Source organism: Monodon monoceros, unplaced genomic scaffold (assembly GCF_005190385.1).
Source record: "Monodon monoceros isolate NGI ecotype Baffin Bay Population unplaced genomic scaffold, NGI_Narwhal_1 Super_Scaffold_16, whole genome shotgun sequence".
Lineage (NCBI taxonomy): Eukaryota > Metazoa > Chordata > Mammalia > Artiodactyla > Monodontidae > Monodon > Monodon monoceros.
Window position 1 is genome coordinate 73,829,968 of NW_021703772.1, and position 26,887 is coordinate 73,856,854.

The 26,887-nt window shown below is 38.7% G+C and overlaps 1 protein-coding gene across 1 annotated transcript in view; it reads right to left on the reverse strand.

The window, feature by feature from the left end:
- Positions 1-3,952: 3,952 nt before the first annotated feature.
- The window catches only part of GALNT5 (polypeptide N-acetylgalactosaminyltransferase 5), a 36,300-nt gene continuing 13,365 nt past the window's right edge, over positions 3,953-26,887 (reverse strand). The window contains 9 exon segments of the mRNA XM_029225676.1: positions 3,953-4,093; positions 7,635-7,796; positions 10,581-10,661; positions 15,559-15,882; positions 16,887-17,004; positions 18,445-18,564; positions 19,182-19,317; positions 24,463-24,582; positions 26,263-26,429. Of these exon segments, the coding sequence (XP_029081509.1) occupies positions 3,953-4,093; positions 7,635-7,796; positions 10,581-10,661; positions 15,559-15,882; positions 16,887-17,004; positions 18,445-18,564; positions 19,182-19,317; positions 24,463-24,582; positions 26,263-26,429 (1,369 nt within the window).

The window sequence follows — 26,887 nt, forward strand, 5'->3', positions numbered from 1 at the left end:
CCACTTCTCCCTCTCATACTTGTTCTAGGAAATGGAAAGGAATATGTCCTGCATGAAGTCAAGGAGATAGACCACTGCGAAGTGTATGAGGATAACTATCCTTAAGCCTACACTTCAGTTGTTTAACAGAGAGGGGCGCAGCCTCTATTTCCTGTCTGTACAACATGCAAGAGAGAGACCAAAGAGGTGTGACTCTATACCAAGGGATTTTAGCTGAGCCCACCTGAGTTGTCTGTCCTACTTACAGAAGAAATAGAAAGAGGAGAAGAAGGAGGGGGAGGAGAAGAAGAAGAGAAGGAAGAGGAGAAGAATCAAAGAATCACAGCAGCATGGTTTAGTGAAAGAGGCTCACCTTTTTTTTTTTTGAGCCCAATAGAATGGAATCTGGGTTTTAACTCTTACTAGTGGGACGACTTTAGACAATCCCTCTCAGCTAGCTATCCTCGTCTGCATAATGAGGAGAATGAAACTCCCCTCACTAAGTTGTGCACAATAGTGAGATGGGGGCACAAACAGTGCCTAGCACATAGTAGGTACTCAAAGGTACTTAGTCCCACTTCTTTTCTCTTTACTCCTTGTAATTTTCTTGTTTTTATCCAAGTTCTTGGGGCTTTCTTTTGAGACAGAATTTCTTTTCTGCGTTTGAATGTGAAAGTTACAACAAATCAAGATGGTACTATCTGGTGCACCTCAACTCCATTCTCTTGCATGAGAGACCCTTGAAAATCATTCTAAGCCATTCATGAAATGAAGGTTGACTGGAAAAATTGAATTCCTATACACCATAACTAGTATCTTTGCTCCTCTACAGTTCCTAAGGCAATTCTAGAGGCAAGGTGTTAATATATAAGAAAGTATTTCCAAATTAGAGTTCAAAGCTAATGATACATTGTGATCATAGCACATGGTGGGTTTTGCCCTTGTGAATGACAGCTGATTAAATGTTGGCAAGAAGAATTGAGCAAATTTGAGGCTGGTGATAAAAAACAGTTGTATCAACAACAGCTGTGTAATCCTTCAAGAGAGTAGGGTAGAATCTCTAGGTAACTGTTGAAAACAAGAAAAGAACTGTGCAAGCTGGAAGGCTCAGAAGAACTCAGACGGTTTGGTAAATTAGTTTTTGATCAAATAAGTCCTGTAAAATATTATCAACTATGTTTGTGTTCAAGGTAACAAGATGCAGAGACATTTTTTAAAGAAAAGGCAATAACTTAAGCTAATCCAGGGAAAACTCTGAAGTCCCCAAGAACAGAGCCCCCTATGGAGGAACTTGGGCTAATTAAGACCCTAATGTGTCCCAGCCAAGGGTTTATCTTTAGAAGTACCAGAAAACCTAGAGGCATTTCTACTTTTATAAAAGTAGAATTTTTATAAAACAAAAATTAGAAACAAAACAAAAACAAAATTAGAGGGCAATGAAAATTTAAATTAGAAAACAAAAATTAGAGGGCAATGTTTAAAAGAATGTTGGTAGTAGATTTCACAACTAGTCAATACTCTTACAGTTAGGTCCATAAGATTCCTAACTACTGCTTAGTTCCTTGCTTCTAAGAATAATTGAGCAAAAACATGGTAAAAACTGTTTTAAAAATTCTACCCAGGGCTTCCCTGGTGGCGCAGTGGTTGAGAGTCCGCCTGCCGATGCAGGGGACGCGGGTTCGTGCCCCGGTCCGGGAAGATTCCACATGCCGCGGAGCGGCTGGGCCCGTAAGCCATGGCCGCTGGGCCTGCGCATCCGGAGCCTGTGCTCTGCAGCGGGAGAGGCCACAGCAGTGAGAGGCCCGTGTACCGCAAAAAAAGAAAAAAAAAAAAATTCTACCCACGAACAAATATGTGACGTATGAAAACAGTTCTTTGTTATATTGACAATGTGGATCCAAATACAGCTTCACATATTAAGTATGTCAAGGTAAAGCCAGGAAGAGCATACACTGAACAGACCACAGAAGGTTCTTTTGAGCAAAAACATTCAAATTTCTTCAGCTGGTATACCCAAAGGTAAGTGTATCAAAAACATAATTCATCTTTTTGTGAACAGAGTTGACATTTTTGGTGGAAACTCTTTTTGAATAAAAAGAGATTCTTTAGACTGGCAGAAAACCTTTCAAAATTTTTCATTTACACAAAGCATTGCATGAGGCATCCAGCATATTTAGTTTGGTCAGCAACTCAATTAGTCCTTTGGCAACTGACTTGTGTTTTATCCCTCACATGGCTCTGTTTTGAAAATAATTATCTCATTTTCTACTCATTTTCTTCTCTCATCTGCAATGTCAATTATTTACATAAAACATCTTAAATATGTTGCAAATACGTAAAACTATTTCCCCTTCCAGCTGTTAGTTATTGTTTTGCTTTTCTGTAATTAATTGGGAGTTAAAATTTAAACAGGAAATCAGAACTAAAGATGCCCAGTTTTACCATCAGCTCAACAGCACAGGTTTGTTTGTTTATTTTAATATTAACAAGAATATAGCATGATTGACCTCCAGAGACCCAACCCTAACAAAAAAATTTATGTATATCTTTCTTAAGAATGTTGTGGAGGAGATTTGGTTAGGCTAGTGGCCCTGTCTCTGGAGATCCAAATTCTAATACTGATTCTCTCACTAACTGGCCTGGGATTTCTGGACAGGCCATCTTCCTTACCAAAATGAATGCAAAGGATATTAGGATTTCTAAGATATCTTCCGGTATGCCTAAGTATTGTCATACCTAAGATTATGTGCTCAATTTGGATCAAAGAAATATTGGAATTTTCCCCAAATTTATCAGTGTTATCTTGAAGCCCACATCTAGGACTTTATTCTTTTCTCCCCCCCCCACCCCACCACCCCATAGAGATGCCAGATCCCCTTCCGTTTTTGGACAAGTCTCAGACAATTTTTTCTTAACTCTCTTCCTAACTGTTTTAACTCATTCTCTTCCCCTTTCTTTATGTTTTCCTCACTTTATTTCTACTTTGAAATCTTTTAGAGCCCATTTTTAGCATTCTTCATCCCTGTGAATGCTGCTGAATCTAAAGTAGTATTTTCACATAAAAGAACTTTAATATTTTTCCGTGCTCTATTTCTGCTTTACTCATTTCAACTCCTCTTATTTGGTCCCACATTAGAGTAGGTTCAATGATTAAATGTATTTTTGGTTACTGCGGTGTGCTGTGACCCAGCCTCTATTTCTCTGCATTTTTTTCTTTCTTTTTTAATATCCACATGAGTCTAGAAGTTACTAGTATGGCCATTTTTTAAAGTGCAATTTAAAAGCACAGAATGAATGGAAACAACATCCATGTCTAGAATTGAATAAGCATGTGACTTCCTCACTTAAAGTTTTTCCACTGACTCAGATTGGGAAAAACATAATATAGTCATCTAGATCAAAACCCTGCCATCAAGGAGTATTGTATCAATACTATTTCAAACTGTTAGGTAAACATGCATATAGTTGGGAGGGATTTCACCAAGGTGAAAGCTGTGTGTTTCTGAGGTCTTTTAGCCTAGGAACTCAAGTAATTTTCTTTCTTTCTTTTATTTTTTTTTGATGAAAAAATAGCAAATAAAGGATCAGCTTCTCACTGATTATAACTACTCGTGGACCAAAAGAGCTGGTTATGATCAAACTCAGCCTTCATGAGTATCATTGTGCTTCTCCAAGTACTTCCATCTTCTTTTCCAGTTACCTGTTAGATGGCATGTGGAAACTTGAAGGCTTTGTTCCAGCACAGGGTGGAAAGCAGGCAATTCAAAAGCCCATCTAGTGCTGAAGAAGGACTCCAATCTAATGTTGGACTGTTTCCCTGAGTTAACTTTTGGTATCTCAAATATTGTGATTTTTAAAAAATCTTCCATTCAAATGTTATTAATTTTGAACTAGCATGGAGAAATAGTCACCAAGTTCATTGTCATAGTCACAGTGTCTAATAGATTTACTAGATAAAGACATCAGTTCCCCCTCAGTCTTCATAATATTTTTCAAATTTCCACTTTTGATATGGCTTCACTGGGTCACAAGCAGCAACTTTCAGGGTCTTCTGAGAGGAATTTCCTTCTAAGCATAACAACTGGTGATAGTTTCCAAAAACAATGTGATTCACCTGGAGAGAAACATGATCTGAGAATGAGCCACAGACTGAATTTGACAATCGTGATGTAAGAAAATGAAAACCAATAAAAAATTAGGTAATTACATTTTTGATTTTTCAGGAATTCTCCTGAACAAAATTAATAACATAAACACAGGTTTTAGGCAGTATTAAGTTTGTCTTTATCTCAAACTAAGTTCTCACATTCTCCAAGCTACAAGACTTTTAATTCTTCATGAAGCAAAAGGTGAATTTTCTGATGATATGGCTGATAACTATATTATTTAAAGGACATAATTCCAGATGGCATTTACTATATTTGATCGCTGGCTGCCTCACTGCTGGTAGTAAGAAAAAACACACACCATTATAAAAAGTGTGTTAGTTAATTTCTTAAGTCTGTGACTTAGAATGCAAATTTGGAATAAAAAGTGCTAGAAATGATGTATTTTATTCAAGAGTTTCCTATCATGATCTCTGAGAGTACATAATGCCTGATGTCCAGAAAGTCCAGACGTGATTAGAGAAAGTCATAGGTATTTCAGAGGTTCTATTATTGCTTAATATTTATTGAATGACCTAGAAATGGTCGATAACCTACTTAGAACTTGCTCATGGGTTTATAATTTTTTCACTTACCAATCCTCTCAATTACCCATGACTGTGACAAAGGTCATTCTAATTATATATATATATATATATATATATTTAATTATATATATAATATATATATATGTTGTTTTGAAATGCTTTAAAAATTTATCAAACAGGGGTGACTTCATAATAATTTATTTTAGAGATGCTCTTACAAAAACAATGTCATCCTTGTAGGATTTTGGGAATATGATGCTTGAGTATGCTCAAGATTTTGTAAAAGAGATAAAATTGAGAAGATCATTCTGGATTTTCTACAATGTTCTGCTCGTGTGTTGTAAAGAGGTAACTAAATAACTTGTCCCCAGCAAAAAACACAATGTGGAAACCGGTATTGGAGGGGCATTCTATATCCAAATCCTAGACGCCACCTGTGAGACTTTTCCTTTTAGGTGTCCACAGTTCACAGCATTTGAGGAGGGCTGACCTAGAGGACACCTTTTAAATGCAGATTCAGAAATGTATAATTTTAATAGCTCACTAGTATCCGGGGTCAAACTCACTATCACCCTTCCGCCTTCCATGAAGCTCTCAATGCCTAATGCTTTCTAAAAGAAGAGACATGTTCCTGTTATTCATAGTCTTATTCTCCATTTCTTTTGTTTTTTAAGACTTATACATCTTGGGGGACCTAGGAGGTTTAGTATGAAAACTACCAAAATACTGAAAAAAGAAGAAAGATAATTGTCAAGATATTCATCTCCATGACATCTAGCATCATGAAAAGGGGAACCCAAGGCAGAAGGCAGCTATGTAACATGTTACAAAGTCATAGGCACAAACAAGGTAGGGGAACAGCTTTCTAATTTTTGCCAGCTTAATTAAATTACCTTATTTACAAATTGGCTTACCGTTAAGGAGACCAGTGTTAGGCCTATATAAAAATCAGCGAATAAAGGCCTAAGTTCTCAGTGGGCCCAATCCAGTTTATAAGTAAGCCCTATGTAATTTAAGGACTGTCAGCTCCTAAATATTTTCTCACCAGCCTAATATCTTTTCTGATAACAGATTCACTTCTGAAGATGAGAAATGTATTCTTTTTCTCATTCGCAATCTCAATCTTTCCCCCTTTCTCTCTCCCTCCCTCCCTCCCTCCCTCCTTATCTATCTATCTATCTATCTAATCTATCTATCCATCTACCTATCTCTCTCTCTCTCCCTCTCTCTCTCTATCGCTCCTCTTTGCCACAGGGTTAAGAAAGCAGAAGGTAAGATGTAATTTATTCAATATGTGTTTACAGATTTTCTTAACACTATGCAACGTGAAATTAGCAGCTCACACACTGGTAATTCCTAATTTTTCTGAATAACTCGATAATAACCATCATCACTAAAAAGAAAAAAATATTGTCCAGAAGGAACTGAAATATAACAGGGATGATCTATAGAAAGAAAGATTGGAGGAGGTGTTGCTTAGGTCCTAATTTTGATCCTGAGCAGGAAGAAAAATGTCATGAAGAGAACAGTCACTGGCTGTGACATCAAAAAGAATGGAGGCGCTCCAAAGAAAAAAGTGTGCTTACTTCGGGGTTCATCCCTGAGCAAAATGATGGTCTCGCATACTCAATGCATTCAGTGGATTTGGTGGCTACCTGCTAGTGAGATAGCAGAAAATTTGAGAAGGCAGGCTTGAAATTATTCCTGCCACTCCAAGATCCTACACCAAAGCTTATGACTTTGTGTCCTATTAAAATATAATTGGGGAAAACAGAAGACTTTGAGAGTGAATAGGATAGAGCAGAGATGTTCTGGTAAATATTCACAACTGGACCTCTGGTAAAACACCCCCGATTTGTAGTGTGAAATAAAATTCATATTTATGGCAAGACAAGAAAAATTTAAACATAAAAATTCTTCTCTGCCCTTTGGTCTCCCCTCTCCCCCATCTATGCATTGTGTCTCCGCATTATGCATTGACCGAACCTCCCCCATCAGCAGGAATACCTGCTCAACCATAAACAACAACATTCTTCTAGCATCAACAACTCCTTAAAAGAGAACAGTCCTTCCTGATCTTGTGAAGGGTCACATGACCCACCACGATGGCACTTAAATCTGGATTGTGTAAATTGTCAATAATTCGTTATTTAATGTGCAGCCCTGTGTCTCAAAAAATTTATATAAACTGTGTCTTGACTTCTAACAGGCAGAACAGTTCTCAGAGCTTTCTGAGATGCTCTTTCCGGGTTATAATCCTCAAATTTGGCTCAAATAAAATTTTCCAATTCTTTCTTAGATCGACTGGTTAATTTTTTGTCAACAGTAGCATGGGTATAAATACTTGCATCACGGCTGGTTTCAAGTTACCAATGTGACATTGCTGAATGTGAAGTTGCCAAGAGCTGTGCACAGCCAGCTCCCCCAGGGTGGTTGGAGCTGGCTCCAGCGCCCGCTCAGAGCCTAGGCCTCTGGGAACCAGAGGGCATGAGAAAGTCTCTCTACATGGAAAGGAGGCAGGATGCGGAACCAGGTTCACACTAAGTGCAGGGCTTGTGGGAAGCACACTGCTTCTCACTTTTCCCATATACTGTCCCTGTAAACTTTCCTGGTAACCAGTGAGAACCAATTCTAGTCTATACACCTTTCTTCTGGCATTATTAGTTGACTGAAGCAAATGACTTTTAGAAACAAAGATGACAATAGCAATTTAACCAAAAGAACCTGGTGACTGTTCTATTTAAAATAACTGATTTGAAAAAAATTTTGTGAAAAGAATAAAAAAAGACTCGACAATTTATAGAAAATATCTGTTTATCTCTCTGTATGAACTTTCACACTGTCTCTATTGTCCCAAACACATTTAAGGCTTCTGATTGAGAAAGCTGACAATGAGGGTTTTATGTCCCATTTAATTGAAAGCTGGATTTGTGGTAAGCAACAGGTGCAAATATTCTCTTACCAGCTCTGGATGAAAGACGGATGTTGATTTATGCAGCCATTTTAGCCCTTTGTTTCTGTTATCACAAGGGTGCAGCCTCAGGGCTCCGTTATCAGGGAAGGGAGCTAAGCACCATTCTCCTTGTTTAATAAGTCTTAACCAGGTGTAATTAAATTGTTGAAGCTGTAGGTGAAATGAATAAGAAGGTGACTTCCAATGGCACACACAAGTAGCAGCTTTGTCAAATGTTTTTGTTAGCAATGCTTAAGAATATAGGCACTCTAGTCAGATGTTCTGTGTTCAAATCCTGGTGTTGCCACTTTCAATTCTGATCATGTGGGCATATTATTTACCCTGTCTAATCTCATTTTTATCAGTTTTAAGTTGGATAGCTATAGTGTCTATCTCAAAACCTTGGGGTAATGACTCTCAAGTGTTGAGCACACAGTAAGGCCTCAATAAGTGTTAGTTGCAATAATAAAAAGTATTTAGTACAATTAGTATGTATCTGCGAATGGATGTCATTTTAGGTGTTCTGAATGCCAGACTACCTTGGTGCTTGAAGTATTGGAACATTCAAACCACCACATAATTTAGGCCCCTGGCCATTGGGGCTACAGGGAGATCCAAGTCACAGTCTTAAATTACTTTGATGGGAATTATTATGTTTCTTTTTTTTAAGACTAGACATTTGGACTCCTAGAGGCTTTGTTCTATTATAGGAAAGGTTAAAAATCTTTCTTTGCTGGTAGCATGAGGAATCACCAGTTTGCTACTGTGTCAGCATCCCCCAGTTCACAGGAACGGCTCTTGGAGATGTCCAGTTTTGGGGAGTCGCCAACTGTATGTCTAAAATAAATACTGTTTTAGGTAATGGAACGCTGTTTTTAATTTTTATAAATATTTCTCTCCAGTTTTCTTACAACCTAGTACTGTCTGCCTGGTCAATATACTCTAAATGTCTAGGTGTGTGGGAAATTTGTTGTTTTGCACCAATGTAAACATATTTTAAGAAAATAGACTGCTGGTAAAATCTATCTAAATACTTTTATCTAATGAATCATTTGTAATGTAATTGAGATTTAACTTAGATTATCAAGTATGTTATTGTGTTAGAACTCTCCATTCAAAGGGTAGTACCTGGACCAAAATTAGCATCTCCTGGGAGCTACTTAGAAACGCTGAATCTCACTCCCCACTATGGACCTATTAAATCAGAATCTGCATTGTAACAAACTCCCCAGGTGATCTGAGTACACATTAAATTTGAGAAGCACGAACATGTCATAATACAAGGATTTATGTGGCTACTAGGGGAAGCTAACTCTTACCTTGAAAAGGGACATTTCAACTGGTAGAAAAGTTAATAACTAAGGAGACATTTTAAGTAAGGTGACGGATAGGGCTTGATGGTTCAATCCTAGGGTTTTATTCCTTTTGAGCTTTTTTGGATGAATGCTACAGTCACTGGCTTAATATTAAGCCTCATTAATTCTGCTAAAAATAAGTTAACTTCCTCCATGTTCCTTTACTTTTTATTACTCAAACCAACCAAAAGAAGCAGAAGCTAAAAATGAGTAACAAGACAAAAAGGAAGATGGGCGTTTGTGAAAAGCAGGGGCTCCATGATTCATACTTTTTGTCTCCTAGCATCCCTTCGAGACTTAGTGGTTATTGAGAACTTGGGTTTTCAGATAAAATACTGGTTAATCAGACGCAGAAAGTCAATATAATGATGAGTCTTGAAGGATTGCATTAGTTAATATTTTACTTTCATATAATTTGGACTGCTTATGGTTTTGTTTTACAATTTACTACTTTATTTCCTCTTTGAGTTGTTAATACATGAAAATTACTTCTTTCAATTGATTTTTGACACTTTTCTCTTTCCTCTGTTTCCTCTTTCCTAATTAAGAATGAATTCCATTAGCTTCAAGTTTACAATCCATAGCTGAATTATAGCAGCTTTGAATTAAGAGGTAGAGATGGGATGTGCTTGAAAATACAAGCAATACCTCTAAGTCAAAGCAAAGGAGTAAGTCTTGGCAAGCCTAGATTCTCATCACAAAAAATTTCTCTGTCAAAGAATTTACTTGCAATTTTAGGGGGTGAGTTCAACTCCGGAATGTATGTTCCTGTGAGTCCTATTTGGTACCCAAACTGATAACTGTCCCCACAGAATGAGTTGTTAGGAAACATATGTTGGAGAGGGAGGTGCCATCACTCAGAGCTCACCTCCAGCCCTGCAGAGTCCTTGCTCTGGTCTCCCTGGCCCTACTCCCTCCCCTAAATATTGTGCTCTGAGTTTGTTGAAATTTTGCTTAGAGTTTTCCGCCATGGATCATGAATTGCGCAATTTGTATTACTCCCTTAAGATGTAGGATAACGTGTGTGGGGTGGGGCGGGAGTGGAATCAGAGAGTAAAATTGCTCCCTTAGATTAATTATTTAAAAATATGTACCATCTTTATTTTCTTTATCATTTTGTCTTTATACGTAATGAGTTACTTTTCTCATTTTTGTTTTTATTACTATAACAGTGAAAGTTTGTGGAGCGGCAAGTGCTAGCTATTCTTTTACAGGCTTCACATGTGTTATCTAATTCCATCCTCACACCAGCTTTGGAGTAGGCACTATTATCACTGCCATTTACCTAAGGGTTAAGAAATTTGCAGCTGACACGTTTTTTACAAGTGATGGAACCAGAACTGGGTCCCCGGTGGGTTGACTACAGTATCAACTACAGTTGACCTTTATTCCCTCAGTCACTGTCTTTTACATTTAGAAGTGGACCCTGTTGTCACCAACCCTATCATTACACAGAAATGTAGAAACTAATTATTGTTTCTGTAGGCGAAAATGAATTTCTCAAGTGAATGATGAATGTCATACCCTGCACCTATCAACTACACCTCCACCTACTATCAACTGTACCTACCATGAGAGAAAAAACCCCAGCTCAGCGTACCTTGCTGCTCCCATCACAGTCTTCAAGGATGGCTGTGGTGTTTTTGATGGAAATGCATTTACCCAAGGCCTCATTAATAAGCTAGGAAGCAAAATATAAAACATGCGTTAAGAAAAGATATTTTAAAGTAGAACAAGACATTCAGAAAACACAGAACATAAAACTATAATAGGGTTAAAAGATAGTTAAGTTAATAGCATTACTTAGCACTATACAATTTTATTGGTTGCTGTCTCTAACAGAGACATAATGTAATCTTGCTAAAGTACAGCTTCAATCTGTCAATTTAGGCCTGTGATTCAGCCACAGAGCCAACAGAGGCTCTTAATTAACCCTTGCCTGGAATGCTGAATAGGAAAGGAGAAAAAGGTGTCATGAAAAGTAGTTATTTTCTTGTCTCAAGTTTGTCTGATGCATATATTAAAAGTCAATGCACATACTTGCAATTTAATCAAACCAGTGGTTATGGGCTCTGTTCCCTGGCTGACCCCTCCAAGCTATTCGACTGCTTAGGTACTGAATCATAGATAAATTGAGTCCTTCAAAAACAGCAGATTCCAGCTGACTCCTGGTCAGAATCTTCCTAATGACTCAGGCAAGCTACAATTCATTACAGGAAACTCACGCAAGTTAATACAGAGCAAAGCTTAAAGGCATTTTCTGGCAGGCCCCCAGGTTTTTAATGGATTTCTAAGGTCCAGTATGAAGGCAGCTTTCTATAAGTCACCATTTAATGTGGAAAAATATTGATTCCCTTGCTCCCTTTGACATTCTGGGCAGGTCTAACGAGATGGTGGGTTAATAGCACAATTTGGGGGCTTCCCTGGTGGCGCAGTGGTTGGGAGTACGCCTGCCGATGCAGGGGACACGGGTTCGTGTCCCGGTCCGGGAAGATCCCACATGCCACGGAGCGGCTGGGTCCGTGAGCCATGGCCGCTGAGCCTGCGCGTCCGGAGCCTGTGCTCCGCAACGGGAGAAGCCACAACAGTGAGAGGCCCGCGTACCGCAAAAAAAAAAAAAAAAAAGAAAAAAAAGCACAATTTGGACTTAGATATCTAGAAGAGCTGTGGAGAGCTAAGTGTCTACACAGGGAAGCCCCCTGTGCTGGGAAGTGGGGAGGTCTTTGTTGCCAGGGACTCTATTTGTGTCCTTTCTGTTCCAGGGCGCCTAACAAAGAGCTCTAACCCTGGAGCGTTGTAGGACGCAGGCTATGTAGCTCACAGAGTTGCCAGACTTCATAACGCAGTGTTCAGTGGGCTGGTTCTCACTTTTACATGCATAACTTTTCTTGCGAGAAAGTTAAGGGGCATCTTTAGGGTCCAGAAAGTGCAGAAAAAAATGTAAAAACAAGAGGGAAAATTGCAAATGCTGGCAAGCAGGGGACCAATAGTGAGCATGGATAAGCCAGAGTTGGAATTGAGGTCGTCCGCACATGATGGGAAGCTAAAAAGTTAGACCCTCAGTGGAATGGTGTACTGGGAAAAAACAATTTACCCATTAGCACAGGGGGACAAAGGGGAAGCTAGGTTCTCCCATGGGAATCTGAAACCTCACATCAACCTTCATTTTGGTTTGAGATGCCCACTTACACCACTAGCATTGGCTAGGAACACTGATAGAACCCTCAAAGCACAAAAATAAACATAAAAATCTACCAGTTTTGTTACCTCTGGGGTGACTGGCAAGCAAAACATTTCTAGAAGAACAGAATCTCCATCAGAAATCCTCAAAGGAAGCTCTATTCACAATTTAAATTGTGACTAGACAATGACAAGTTTGGGAGGAGACAGCCCATCATTAGTAAGTGGGAGCAGTCAGAACCTACAGAAGGAATCCACCACCATGAACTTTAGAGAAAGGGTTAATAAATAGAAGTACACAGTGGTAGAATACTCCTGGAGTTGAAAGAAAGGAAATGCTGTCCCAATTGCTCTCTGGATCTTAACAGAAATAAATATAAACTCCTGTACTTGTAGATTATGCAGAAAATATCTTATCTTCAAATGAATTTGGAAAACTCTGGCTTCAGTACAGTTGAACAGGTTGCCTTACTCCAGAACTTCTCAGAGCCTTCGGTACTGAGTGCAGGTTAATGTTTAGCTTGCGGCTCTGAAAGGCAATGTGGTACGAGAGTTTGCCAAATACATTTGACCACGGAATCCTATTTCTGACTGCACAACTAATAACTTTGCTCAGAACAGTGTTTGGGAACGCCTGGTTTAATTGATTTCTTTGTATTTATTTCTCACAATCCCTTCTTCCAAGCACTGAAAGGCTTAGAAAGAGAGAAAACTTTTCTATCCCTTGCCTCCCCTCTCCCACTTCATATGAAGATCTGTTTCCCTTCCCTTCTTCTGGAAATTACTGGAGAAACTGCTTTCCTTCATACAGGAATGGTCTATGAAGTGCTAAGGAATTGTTATTCTTTATCTCATTATGAATAGTTTTGAAAACTGGTTTTTAACTTTTGATTTTTTAAAAATTATATCCATGCTTTTATTGTAAACATGTCAATCTTTTTTTTTAAATTAGGAAGTACACAAATTTTAAATTATCCATTTTAAATTATTTCATTTCCAATTTAGGAGGTGGGAGCTCCCTATGGTTTATCTCAGAGTTGTTAAACACTAGGCTAGAAGCTGTTTGCTGAGTTTTATCCAATATAAATACGAATTATTGGTGAGGTTCTTTTACTTTATTATTTTCAAATATTTTTGGTTCAGTAAGAAAAGGTTTGTTCCTATTTTTAAAAAGTCAAACTTTCCTCAGTGTGTAGGTTTAAAGAAGGGAAAAACATGGAGCAAGTAAAAAAAAGCTGTGGATTTTATTTTCTTGGAACTTTACACGATTATCTATCCAAAATAATGGTCTAGTTAATCTTACTCTGAATTGCCTGGAGAAAGGTTTTTTGTTTGTTTGTTTGTTTGTTTTAATAGTAATAATACTCCCTACTGGTTGCTTCAGAAGGGAGCAAATGTCATTTTATTAAAATTTGTCTATGGAAGGCAGCAAATAGGGAGGAAAATAGAATTTGTTAAAATCATTTAAAAAATATTTTCCACATTTTGTTGTATTAAAACTCAGGCATCAGCAGAAGGCTGTTTCATTAGCAGAGCTCTTCAAAAATTTCATGGGAACTATTATACAAGCTAGCCTCAAAGAGGAGCAAAAGATAGTTTTTTAGTTCCCTCTGGTGGTTAAAGTTCAGTAATGCTCTTGCTGAGATTCTGTGTTGTTAGCACAGGAAAAAATTACTACGGTGATAATTTCTTTTTATTTTATCCTGCTCAGGAAACAGAGTCTTAAAAATGTAAATTTATTTTACAAGCATATTATTTGAACAGTGGATTGACCCAGGTTATTCTTCCTAATGAGTTATCTAAGATAAAATATCAGGTTGAACCATCTGCGGTAGCGACTATTGCATTTTGACCTACAAAGGTGGCAATTATGTCGTACACAAACAGGTTACGTATACTTATTTGTCAGTTGAATTTTATAAAAGCAGAACAAATTCTCAGACTGGTTTCCTCTCTTTCTCACTTTTCTGGGATCTCCTTTATATCATCAAAGGGAATGGCTTTACTAAGTGTCCTTGTTATCAGGAGATTTCCTAGGCAGAGAAAGACTGGGTTTGTACAATCCACTTTCTAGGGAGAACTGAAAAAATATGACCTAAAAAGAGATTAAAAATTTGCATTACTGGAGAAGACCTCTAGGTCAAGGCTTGACTAACCATCTCTAAACCCAGTCTATGGTAAGTGTTCTCATATCTTGTCATCTTCTTCAAATTAAGCCTCGCTCCTAGAATGGTTTTGAAATGGCTTTTTTTTTTTTTTTTTTTTTCTTTACCCGTTGCGGAACACAGGCTCCGGACCCGCAGGCTCAGCGGCCACGGCTCACGGGCCCAGCTGCTCCGCGGCACGTGGGATCTTCCCGGACCGGGGCACGAACCCGTGTCCCCTGCATCGGCAGGCGGACTCTCAACCACTGCGCCACCAGGGAAGCCCTGAAATGGCTTTTCGTTTGTTTGTTTTCTCTCTTATTTTTTTTAGAGTTTCTCTCCTTCCTTGACTTTTCTTAGCTTTGTACTCTATCCAACCTATCAAGTTTGGCTTCTTTCCTTTTGGTATGTTACCTTGTGCCCGGAATTTTCCCTGTTATTGTCTGACAATTTCTGTTATTTTCAATCCCTCTTTGAAATCTCTAAAATTCTAATTAAATCACGCCATGCCATTGCTTAACCCTACTCAGCAACTTCCAATTACATTCTGAAGAAAGAGAGAGAGAGAGAGAGAGAGAGAGAGAGAATCCTTACTCTGCCCGCAAGGACCTGTGTGATGCATCTCCTTCCTCTCTCTTCACCTTCATCTGGTGCCATCCTTCCCTGCTTCACACCCTGATAACAACATCCATCTTCTTTCCAGTTCTTGAAATCCTCAAACTTTCACCCGTCTTAGAGTTTTGGCACAAAGGGCATCCTCTGCCCACGGCTCTCTTCTTTACAGCTTGGCCAGCACTTGGTCTTTCAGGCCTGGCCTTCAATGTCTCCACAGAGTTTACTATTCTAAGAATAATTCATGACCTGTGGCCAGTTCCCTAAATAAAAGCTATTATATTTTTTATTTACAGTTTACTTGCTTATTTGTTTATTATCTTTCTATCCTACCCAACTTTAAGCTCCACAGAGAAGGGATCAAGTCTACTTCATTCATCACCCTACAATCCAGTTCTGAAATACTGCCTCGTTTCTTGACACTCAGTACGTGTTCGCTGAATTAATCAATGAGCATGGCCGCCTGGAAGCCTTCCTCAAGTTTACCCAATGTATGTAGTCCTCAACCACGCTTGGTCTCCTCTGCACTCATATTTGCTGTTTATTTATAATGTAATAATTCATTCTTCCCCATGCATTTTCAAAAGGGTTTTTGCATTGTCTTTTGACGAAGTCAGATTTTAAATTGCTGCTTGAACTTACCACACCACTTGCCCTCACTATGGGAGCCTTCAAGTCTGGAAAAACATTCTCCAAGTACCACTTGAAGCTTTTGCATTTTAGTTTCTTTCGAAGTTCCCGTTGCTGGGTGAGGTCTCCGACATCTAACCCTTGGTCTGTAAGGTGATCCCCATGGCCGTAGAAGAGCTCCTTGTACTCATCAAGCCAGACCTCAGCCACCCTCACCAAGTTCCTCTCCACTGTCTTCATCCGGTCTTTGGGGAAGGAATATGGATTGTCATTTCGGAATATGTGGCCCACTCGGGAACAGGGAATGATCTCAATTTCACCACCACACATCCACACCTGGAACAATTTGATGACACACACCAATTATCCAGTGATTGCCCACAAATCGTGGGCAATTAATGACAAGAAGCCACCCGGCAACTTTTTCCCCCTGTTGAAGTACTACTCTTCACTTCTGAAATCCTTTTCAACAGAAAATTAGACTCAACAGGTTTATTTAGTTTTGTATATTGCTGTGGACCATTTTAGGGTTATTAAAATATATATTTTCTCTTTTCCTATCCTGTATAAATCTTGTTTTTTTCCTAAAAAAATCCTAACAGAATCCTAATGTATGAAATATGTAACATGAGTTCCTGCTTTAGTCAGATCAAGGAAAGGAATATATATTTCCTTTTTTTTTCAATGTCCCCTTCTCACATCTTGGAATGATCTGTATGACTTGTGGCCACAACTGAAGACAATTCTTCCTGATCAAGAGCTCAAAGTGATACCCCTGTTACTCTATACACCCCTCTCCATAGGAAAGCAGGTGCTTTGGGTCCTCTCCACTATGGCTGCTGCCACCGCTTTCTCAGGTATGAATCAATGGTTATATAAATATCCAGAGTTATCTGAGACGTCCTAAGATGCTGTACTATCGCCTGTTGGTGGCCTTCCCTAGTGGCTCTTTTTATCCTTCTGTCACTTGTGCTCTCCAAGATGGCCCATTAACTAAATAATTCCATTATTTCTAATATATTAGAAAAACCTATGAGAGTCATTTTGTGTCAAGTATGCATCCCACAGCATTTACATTGAATGGCAGACAGTTATTTCCCCCACATTCAGATGCAGAAACCATGTTGTGAAATATGAGGGAACTCCAATAAATTTCATGAGAGTTATTGATTCTTCCAAATTCAATCTGGAATATGAAGACATTAATCCAGAGACCTCAATATTTCTGTGAAATTTCCTCCCAGAGATAGTAACATATCTGATTGTATTAGTAAAATGAAACTGTTTAAAAATGATAAACTCTTAATTGTAAAGAGAATTTGAGAAACACTTGGTGATACCTTGAAAGAGAGCTCCATATTTTCTCCACCCCAAACGTCGAGCCCAGGATCATATGTTCCAAGTTCAAAAAAGTAATTTTTATCAATAGAAAATAATCCACCTGCCATGACGGGGCATCTACAAAAAGAAAAGTTGATTTTTTAATCTCGCATGTCATGGGAGCTCAACTTTTAGAGTGGGTTCCCTACTAGGAGGCATCTTAGAATATTTACCAAGTATGGGGAGGTCTTGAAAGAAGTCACACATAGCATCTAAGTGACAAATTCCCTGGTTTATGTGACAGAACTTGATTAGGGTCAGCGAAGATGGGGCCTGGAACGAGGATTCTTACTTGTCCTTTATGCCCTGACACAAATTCTCCAGAGATGTTATTTTTAATAACAGTTATTTAGTGCTGTTTAGGGAAGACCCGGCAGGCACTGCTGTAAGTGTTATATATGTATTAACTCAGGCCTCACAAAAATCCTGTATGTAACACTAAGAAACTACAACTCAGAAAAGGTAACAAAGTTTCCTAAGGTCACAGACTGGTAGGCTGTACATCTGGGGTCAAATTTGGGTGGTCTGGCTTGACTCTATGATTCCTCCCCCGCTATACTGCCTCAACTGTACACAAATTTTACCGACAGCTTGTTATGTGGCAAACACTTTTTAAAGCACTTTATATATAGTATTATCTGATTTAATTCTCAAAACAATCCAAGAGGTAGCTACTTCTGTTAGTCTTAAAGTAAAAATGAGGAAACAGAGACTCAAAGAGGTTAAGAAACTTTTAAAAAGTCACCACTAGTACCTAGTAGAGTTCAGATTTAAACCCAAAGGGTCTGACTCCAGAGCCTTCACTGCTGTTATTGGTCATGGGGAACAGAAACTACATTTGAGTCAGCAGTTAGACAAGGCAGTCATCACTTCCCATGGTGGTCACCAAGGGCTCCCCCTGCTCTGCCTGAGACTGGCTGAGTGCTCATCCTGCAGGTCTAGACTTTGGGGGAAGTGTTAGGAAGCTCCCACCACTTTGGCTTCAGGTCTAAGCTGTGTTCTTCAATCCAGTTTCTCCAGCAATAAAGCCCCAATTATAATTCGCATCCAGCTTCTGTGTCTATTTCTCAATTTATTCACAGAATTTTGCACCCTTCCCATAGAAAGTACAGGATTAGACTCAAAAAGAATTAGAATGATATCTCTATTACTATTATTTACTCTTAATTTTTACTCATGTTGACTTTAATATTATGTGTGTTTATATAGCATTTATGCAGCACATTTAAGTGGCTTATATTTCTTAGTTTGCAAATCCCAGAGAACAGGAGTAGTGTTTGTGAATTTCCCTGGTTCAGGGCTGTATAGGGTGCAATAGCCCACTGAAAAGGTGAGTTTTTGTTGTGGGAAACTAACGTCTCAGGAAAACATTGTTTGCTTTTGGTCATTTATTGGCTAGAACTGTAATTCTTGGTGTTCTATAGACTGACAGCATATACTTGTTTTGTGGAATTGCTTCCTATGCCTTTATAAAAAAGATATATGACTCCTTCCTAATCTTAAGTTTCACACACTTACCTTATTATATCAGTTTCTTTGATTTTGTTTTTTGCAACAATGTCTGGAGGAATTGTTCTCCAACCAAAGTTCATTGGCCACACAAAGATGCCTCTCTGAAAGTTGTCCACTGTCATGTAACTAGTCCAGGAAAAAAAACCAAAGTGCTACCTGAGATCATACACATACACTTAACCAACCCGACATCATGTCTTGTGCAAACGAATGAAACAAGTGCCTACGCAGATGATTTTAGATCATCACAAACTTTTTAACAACTTTTCAATAAAATGTATGAGTATAATTTGCATCAGTGACTAACTGGCTGGATTGCTCACTTTTAACTTACACTTCTCTTTTAATAATGTTCTAGCCATTTTTGAGGAAAAAAAACCCACTTAAGAATACATATGTGTATGTGTACATATATATATGTATACATACAGATACCACAAAAAGAAAAACTAATCTTAAGGAAAATAAATATTGGGGGGTTCAGCTGAATAGAAAGAGGAAAGACCTGGACGATGAGTATTAGTATTTATTAGCATTAAGGGTTAAGAATTTGTGATAATCAAATAAACAATTGGATTGATCAGCTTTCATCTCAAGATATCTATCATGTATTTCCATTTCTTTAAACAGATAAATTGTGTATTACTTAGATTTGCAAAAATGTACATATTAGGAGTATGACCAGTACTTTCTGCTGCTGGTTAAAACTCACTTAAGTATTTTGTGGAATATGACAATATTACCTCATATCCTTATCATTGATGACTTCAATTACTGGACAGGCTACTTTCTTTCTACTTAAATAAACTCTTTCCAGAAGAGGTTCCAACCAACCAACGTTACATTCCACGTGAGAATCTAAGAATGTCAACACGTCACCTACAGAGCCAGAAAAAGAACAATTATTTGAAAATGCAATACACTGAATGTGTGTACGTCACGTTCAAAGGTCCTGGGGACTGATCCAGAAATGTGGTTGTAAAGGCAGTAGTCTTTTCTTCTCACTGAATTTCTTCCTTGTCTCTCTAATTTCATTCCATAATGACATAAAAGAAATTTTGTTTCTAGCAGTCCCTTGGAGCAAGCATTATTTATGTTTGGAAAAAATTGATCAGCCACTTAGAATGTGGAGCCAAGGCTCTGAAGGGAATATTTAGTATTAAAGTTAGTTGCTTTTGTCCCTTCTGAGGGTGCGTCCCATTAACTCTGGGGTAGAGGACTGGGACTTTGTTTTGCAGAAGACAAGGAAGAGTTTGAGATTCCAAGTTTGGCCTTAGGAATGATGAAGAGGAAAAATCGCTCCACATTATAGGAGTAAAAAGGATTTAAGGTGGGGGAACTAGTAAGACTAGGAGGTAGTTTTAAAAGGCTTACGGAGGGGGGAATGGGGAGTTGTTTAATGGGTATAGAGTTTTAGCTTCATGAGATGAAAAGAGCGCTGGAGATTGGGTGCCCAACAGTGTGAATGTACTTCACAGTGAACTGTACATTTGAAAAATTGTCTGTCCTTGTTGAGCACAGACCCCCACTTAGGTGACCAACTTAGGATACTGCTGCTAGCACCAATTAGTGATGGAGCATTGTGCTTAGAGTTCCTTGATGATTGTGGACCTGCTGCCCATTTAATTTTACAGAATGATTTATAAGTGATGGTGAGGAAATCACGTGTCTTCCCTGCAGCAGAAACAAGTTGTAGAAATTTACACAAAGACTGTTGCTCTTCAGGAGACCTGAGAGTTGGCCAGAAGTTAGATGTCACTTGTTCTCCACATACTAAAAGTTAGCCAGAGAGTTACACTTTTGCCTTATTATTTTGTAGAAGACTCTTTCAGACTCTCAGAGAGCCTGATATTACTCTGAGACCAGATGTGGCTAACTCGACTTCTGTTTCTGCATGTCCTTGGATATCTGATCTCAACCTTGCCTGTGGCTTCTCTTCCCTCCTCTCTGAATCCTAAAGGGTAAGTCTTTAGGAAGCAGTAGCTGTCGAGGCCTGTCAGATTCTGGATTCAGAGTCTTACCTTTGATCTCTTTGTTTGGTCAGGCGTTCTAGAGAAGATTTCTACACTGGTATCTTTGCTGATCTCTGATTATAGAGACTCTTCAAATCCACCGCAGGCTGCTGCCTATGCTCTACTTGTGAGGTCAGGGGAATGCCTGGGAGAGTTTGGGAGGACTCACTAGGCTGGCCAGCCCTGCTCAGTGCCATCCTTGAATGGTCCCTGAATTACATCCTTGACTAAATCTGGTACAGGACCTCCTGAGTTCCCTTAAACTCTCCACACGGTTCAGGTGCATTTCAGGGCAGTTGGATTTATCTTTAGATGAGGCTGTTATTAACCCCATCAAACAGACATTTCTGCTTCTTTCCAAACTCAGACATCAGCCCTCCACTAATGCTGCTCAAAGTATGGGCCATAGACACTGCCATCTATAGGGAGATAGGGACAGAAATTGAGAACAAATGTTTTGAAACTTTATAGCAGTTTGCCAGAGTAATTGGTTAATTTATTGTCTATTTCATATACATGTGTGTTATATATACACACACATATATATAATTATGTATATATCTATATGTGTGTATGGATGTATGTATATATAATTGTGTATATAGCTATTTTTTTCCCATTTCTCTTTTTAGGTAATTCATTTTTATTATCATTTATAAAGGTGACCACAAAAAATGGAAATGAAAAGAAGTCCTTCTGTGATAGTTTGGGAAGTCACTCTGCTGCATAGTGGCAAGCAATTAAGATGCACCTCGCTGAAGTTTTTCAGAGTTGTGCCCCCCTTAGTGAGTCATTAAAACAACTTATTGGGATTGGCCAGAATCTAAAAAAAATAAATAAAACAGAAAAGAAGATATTAGAATCCGTCATGCATTTCTTAACCTGGGTCACGGTCAAAAGAGTTTGAAAGTTACTAAACTAAGGCTGAGCTAATGTGTTCAAGGGTGTTACTGAATGACTGAGAAACAAATGTACACTTTTACATTTGGATTTACTAAATTCAGAAAAAATCATTTTATGGTGTAAGTTATTGAGAAGGCCAATGGCAATAACTTTGATCAAGTTCATCGCACCCCTTCTGAAGGTGGCCTCTCATGCTGTCTAACAATGTGGGCTGTTCTGGAGATCATTACCAGCAGGCCTTGTGCTCCAGGCAGGCAGAGAGACAGTTTTTATAAGCAGCACAGTTTTGGTCCTGTGTTCATCAGGTTTCTCTATATGGATGTCTAATTTTCATCTCAAACTGAGATGGACAAAATCAGAGCTCAGTGGCAATCCCAAACCTGTTCCTCTGGTCATAGCCCCACCATCCACCAGCTTGTTCAGATTCCAATCCTAGGGGTTTTTTTGACTCCTCATATTAACACTCTCTTCACATCTTACCTGATGGCAAGTCCTGCAGGCGCTGTGTCCACAGTAATTCTAAATCTGACCACTTCCTTTATCTGCTCTGGTACATTTCTGGTACCTGGACAACTACAGTAGCCTCCTAACTGGTCTCCCTACGTCCTCTCTGACTTCCCTAATATCTATTCTCTACAAAATGGCCAGAATGAGCTTTTAAAATGTAAGTCAGACAATTTTATTCTCCTTTTTAATGTTCTTCATTGACTTCACATTATACCAAGAATATCGCCTGCATTTCTTAAGTGACTCAGAAAACTTTACAGAAGACAGCCTTTGCCTTTCTCCCGCAATGCATCTCTTACCACTCCCTCCATGGTCAGCACCCATCAGCCATGATAAACTTCTTTCTTTAATTTGAATATACAGAGCTTGTTTCTGCATTGAGACATTTGCATTTCTTGTTCCTTTTGCCTGGGAATGTTCATCACACAGATCTCAGCTCAAAAGTTATCCACTTGGACTATTTCTTGACTATTTTATTTTTGTATCATTTGTGGATAATGACTTTCCAAAGGAAATCAAATGGAGAATTTCATTAAATTTTTCCAAATGCAGTCCATAATTAAGAATCTTAGTTGTCACCACAAGGCCCGTTTTGGTGTGATGTGCTTGTTGTCAATTTAAAACTTCCATTACAGAGAGAAGAAATTTGTTAGCAAACCAATGGGATAAGAAAGGTTCCAAATCTAGGGTCTAGTTGCAAGACAGTGAAACTCTGGTGAGCAGATAATTCGGCTTCAGACAATGCTTGAATCCAAGCTGGTGGAGGTCTGCAATGCTATGGCTTATAGGGGCAGAGTGGTGGCTAAATGTCTAGAAGCAACAAAATGTAGTAGAAACAAGTGTAGGTTCTAAAGCCAAGGTTTCTGGGTTCTAATCCTGGCTCTACCACTTACTAGCTGGGAGAACTTGTCATAACTTCAGTGTGCCTCCTTATTCTCATCTATAAAATGAGGGAAATGATTGTATCTACTTCATAGAGTTATTGTAAGGATTAAATCAATTAATATAGAAAGTGTGTAGAATGGTACCTAGTACATAAGGTCAACTATTATTATGGGGTACAAGTGCATCCAGAGAGGATGTGAAAATGAACCAAAATGTTTGATGCTATTTTTAGAATACTTATGGAGAGAAAAGATATACCTTCTCCCCCATTCACCCACTAATACCCACACACTAAAAAGAGGTGAGGAAAAGAAGGCATGTTACTCTTTGGGAAGAGAGGGCAATTGGAAGAGCAGACAAAAGTCAGGGGAGAGATAATTAATTCTGAAGTTCTCAAAACCGATGGGGTCAGGTCAAAAAGTCACAGGCTTAAAGGGGCGCCTAGTGGTCAAATTTGGGATGATTTGAGCACACACACACAAATATGAATACTAATACTAATGCTGATAATATACACATTGACTTTTTCAAGGCATAAATCCATAGTGAAGTGGGCACAACAGGGGGTTAGAAAGGAGGAAGAGAAAGAGGGAGAGAGGGGAGACAGAGGCAAAGAGGAAAAGAAAAAGGGAGATGTTTTCTTTACAAGTTGAATGCCAGCTCTAAAAGAAGAAGGAATGAGAGATTTAGAAAAACAGTTTTGCAGTCCTCAGTCTAATAATTGATTCAAGCAATGATCATCAATGGCTGCTAGATTATTGGATAAAATGTTGTGAGGGCAGACTTAGAGAATGAACTTGTAGTTACCAGAGGGGGAAGGGTGGGGGGGGAGGGATAGACTGGGAGTTTGGAATTGACATGTACACATTGTTAAACTTAAAACACCTTTCCATAAGAAATTTTAAAATATAAGAAAGAATGTTAGCAGTGAAAAAAAAATGTCGTGAGGAAACAGAATACTCACATGGATCAAAGTATCACCCACAGATTACTTCCTACTCTGAGGAAAACTCTAGCTGTCAACATCTTAACCAAGTGCTTAAAATTAGTATCACCAACACTGGGACGACCTGGCATCGTGTCTCTTGATTTGAAGCGATAAGAAGTTCACAATTCCCATCACCTATGTAATAGAATTCTATATGGTATTCACGAAAAACATCCTGTGAGATAACAGTGAGAACATTTCCGAACATGGTCAATTGCACGAAGTAAATGGCCTGTACTCTTCAAAAAAAAACAACTCAAGGGTAAGTAAGCAATGTATGTGGACTTGTCTATTTTAGACTGAGACTAGGAAGACCAAGCAACCAAATGCAGTGCATGACACTGAATTAGATTTCTAATTTCAAAAGTGAGAAGCAGTTATTAAAAAATGGGGGAGCAATGAGGAAATTTGAAAAGATCATTTATTAGATGATATTTAGATGATGAAAGTTGTGCTAATGTAAGAGAATGTCTCTATTCTTCAGAGATGTCTACTGAGGTACTTAGAGATATGGTGTCATGATGTCTGTAAATTCCTTTTCAAAAGTTCAGAAAAAGAGTGTACATATGTATGTGTCTGTGTATGTGTGTGATGAAGCACGTAAAACTTTGTGGCATGAAATGATGGATATACGAGTGTTCACTGTATTATTATTTCAAATTTTCTGTATATTTGGGAAACAAACTAAAATAAAAATGTAACCAAAACAAAAAATTAGAAGCTTCTTACCTGTTGCGTTCTGTGCCCCTGCCAGCCTGGCTCTTATTAAGCCATGTCTCTCTTTGAGGTGAAGAATCCGAACTTTTGGAAACTGAGACATGTATTTATCCAAGTTATCTTTCAGGTAGTCTGTATCAGGGAAAGGATAGACAAGGAAACACTTTAACTAATGAGATCTGGACAATACCAGAAGTGCCTCTTCAATATCAAATTCCCAAAACTATAACATTTACTATAGTCACTAAACTTTATTCTTTGAGCCATGATGTCATTTTCTTGGATGGATTTTTCTCTGGGTTCAATACTCTAAGCTCTCCGTTTTCCCAAAACACAAATCTGTCTTTTCAGTGTAGCCAAGTTACGGAGAGGAGGGCTCGCCTTTTCTGAGGACTTGGTACAAATTTACCTTGAAATAAATAAAGCTCAGGTTTCTGCACAACATTTTCCCCTTGCTAAGGCCCCTTCTAAGACCTAGGGGAGAGTCTTTTCTGAGGACAAGGTACAAATTTACCTTGAAATAAATAAAGCTCAGGTTTCTGCACAACATTTTCCCCTTGCTAAGGCCCCTTCTAAGACCTAGGGGAGAGTCTAAGCATTGTATGCAAACTGGAAAACTTGCAAAAGATATATATTGCAACTGCAACTGGCTAAGACCACTGTCACTTCCTACTATGACACCCCCTCTATCACACCTCTGCTCTCTTGTTCTTTTTGGGGGTTTTGTGGGGTATATTTATGTAGCTTGCAGTTACTTCTATGTGCAATTAAGTTATTGACATATCCCAGGTAGGAATGGCTTCTAGGAATACTTCTGCTGGTCACTTTTCTACTAATTGTGAATTCTTTTTCTTAAGGAGGACCCCATAGAAGCTTTGGGTCCCACAAAATCCGAATAGGCCATTCCTAAAGGGACTATTCTCTGCTTGGTAACTCGATGCTATTTCTGTTTATGCTATCGAGGCCACTTCTTAAAATTTTCAACCAGTTTTCCTTAGGTATCTCCCTGCTCCTGGAGCTCGGTGTGACCCTGGTAGGTACTCTGAGGCTGAGGGAAATGGCTCCTGTCCTTGGGGTCATGACCAGGGCTAAGCTGCTCTATTAAGATTGTTGTCTCTTTGCTGCTTTCTAAAATTTTCTGAAGTGGGTTGCATTTTGGGAATTTGTAATGTGGTCTAGGACCTCTGGCAGTCATGGGACCATTTACATACACAGTTTTTTTGACAGTCCAAAGGGAGAGATTCTTCACTGTAATAAACACAAAAGTAAAGACAGTGGTGGATTCTGCCTTTGAACCCTGTTGGAACCTCATTTTTCTTGTCCCTTTGGCAATTTGGCTTCTCAACACTTAGCTGAACATATAATAGGCTTGGCTCTTGAAGAAGAGAACATAGGCCTTCCATTTCATTGTTTACTATAACTCTAGCTATTATCAGTAGGAAAGGCATCCCGTTAATTATGGAGTTTTTGCTTGTTAGATTCCATAAAAAGTTATTTATGCAATTGTAGAGAACATCTTATGGTCTCTGGAACTTCAAGGAGCTGTAGTTAGAAAATCACTTCTACATGGCAGAGAAGTCATAGCTAAAGGGAAGTCTGCGGTCGCTAGTTGATAGGCCCTGGATAGTTGAGCTGAATTTCTGTTACCCATAGATGTTTGGACTTAGGCCTCTAAGGCACAACATGAGAAAATGATTTGGCATTTGTAAAATGTTTATGCTTTATCAAATTATCCTGTAATTTTTGTAATTTCCATCCAAACTGCTATTGCCTCATATCAAAGTTTGATTTTCCAGGGGGTAGTTTTCTTACCTTTGGTGCTGAAGTCATCCACCAGCAGAATCTCCTTGATGAGGTGTGGAGGAGAGCGGTTGAGGACGCTGTGAACAGACCTCAGGAGAGTGGACCACACCTCATCCACAAAGCACATGACGACGCTGGTGGTTGGGAGGTTATTGTGTACAAGTTGCTCTGCACACCTGGGCCATACAAAAGCAGAGCACAAAAGATGTGCCAACAAGATCCACAAGGTGGTTTTAAAAGTCACAGAGTGCAATTGTGTGTAAATACACACACACTCACACCATCTATCTATCTATCCATCCATCCATCCTTCCATCATCTATTTATATCTTTATCTTTATATCTATCTATCCATAAGATGATTTTCTCATGTGCTTTTGTTGGGGAGAGTTATAAACAAAATAAAAGAGCAGAGGAAGGATACCAAATGACAATTGTTGCTATAAGAGGCCTAGACATGCCAGACATGAGAATGGCCTGTGGAGGCATTACCCTGCAGTGGAAAGGACATAGGCTTTGCAGGCAGTTAAGACACTACTTTGAAGCCCACAGCCAATATTTCTCAGCTATTTGTCTATTGATACTTTACTTAATCTCTCTGTGCCTCAGTTTCCTCATCTGTAAAGTGAGGTAA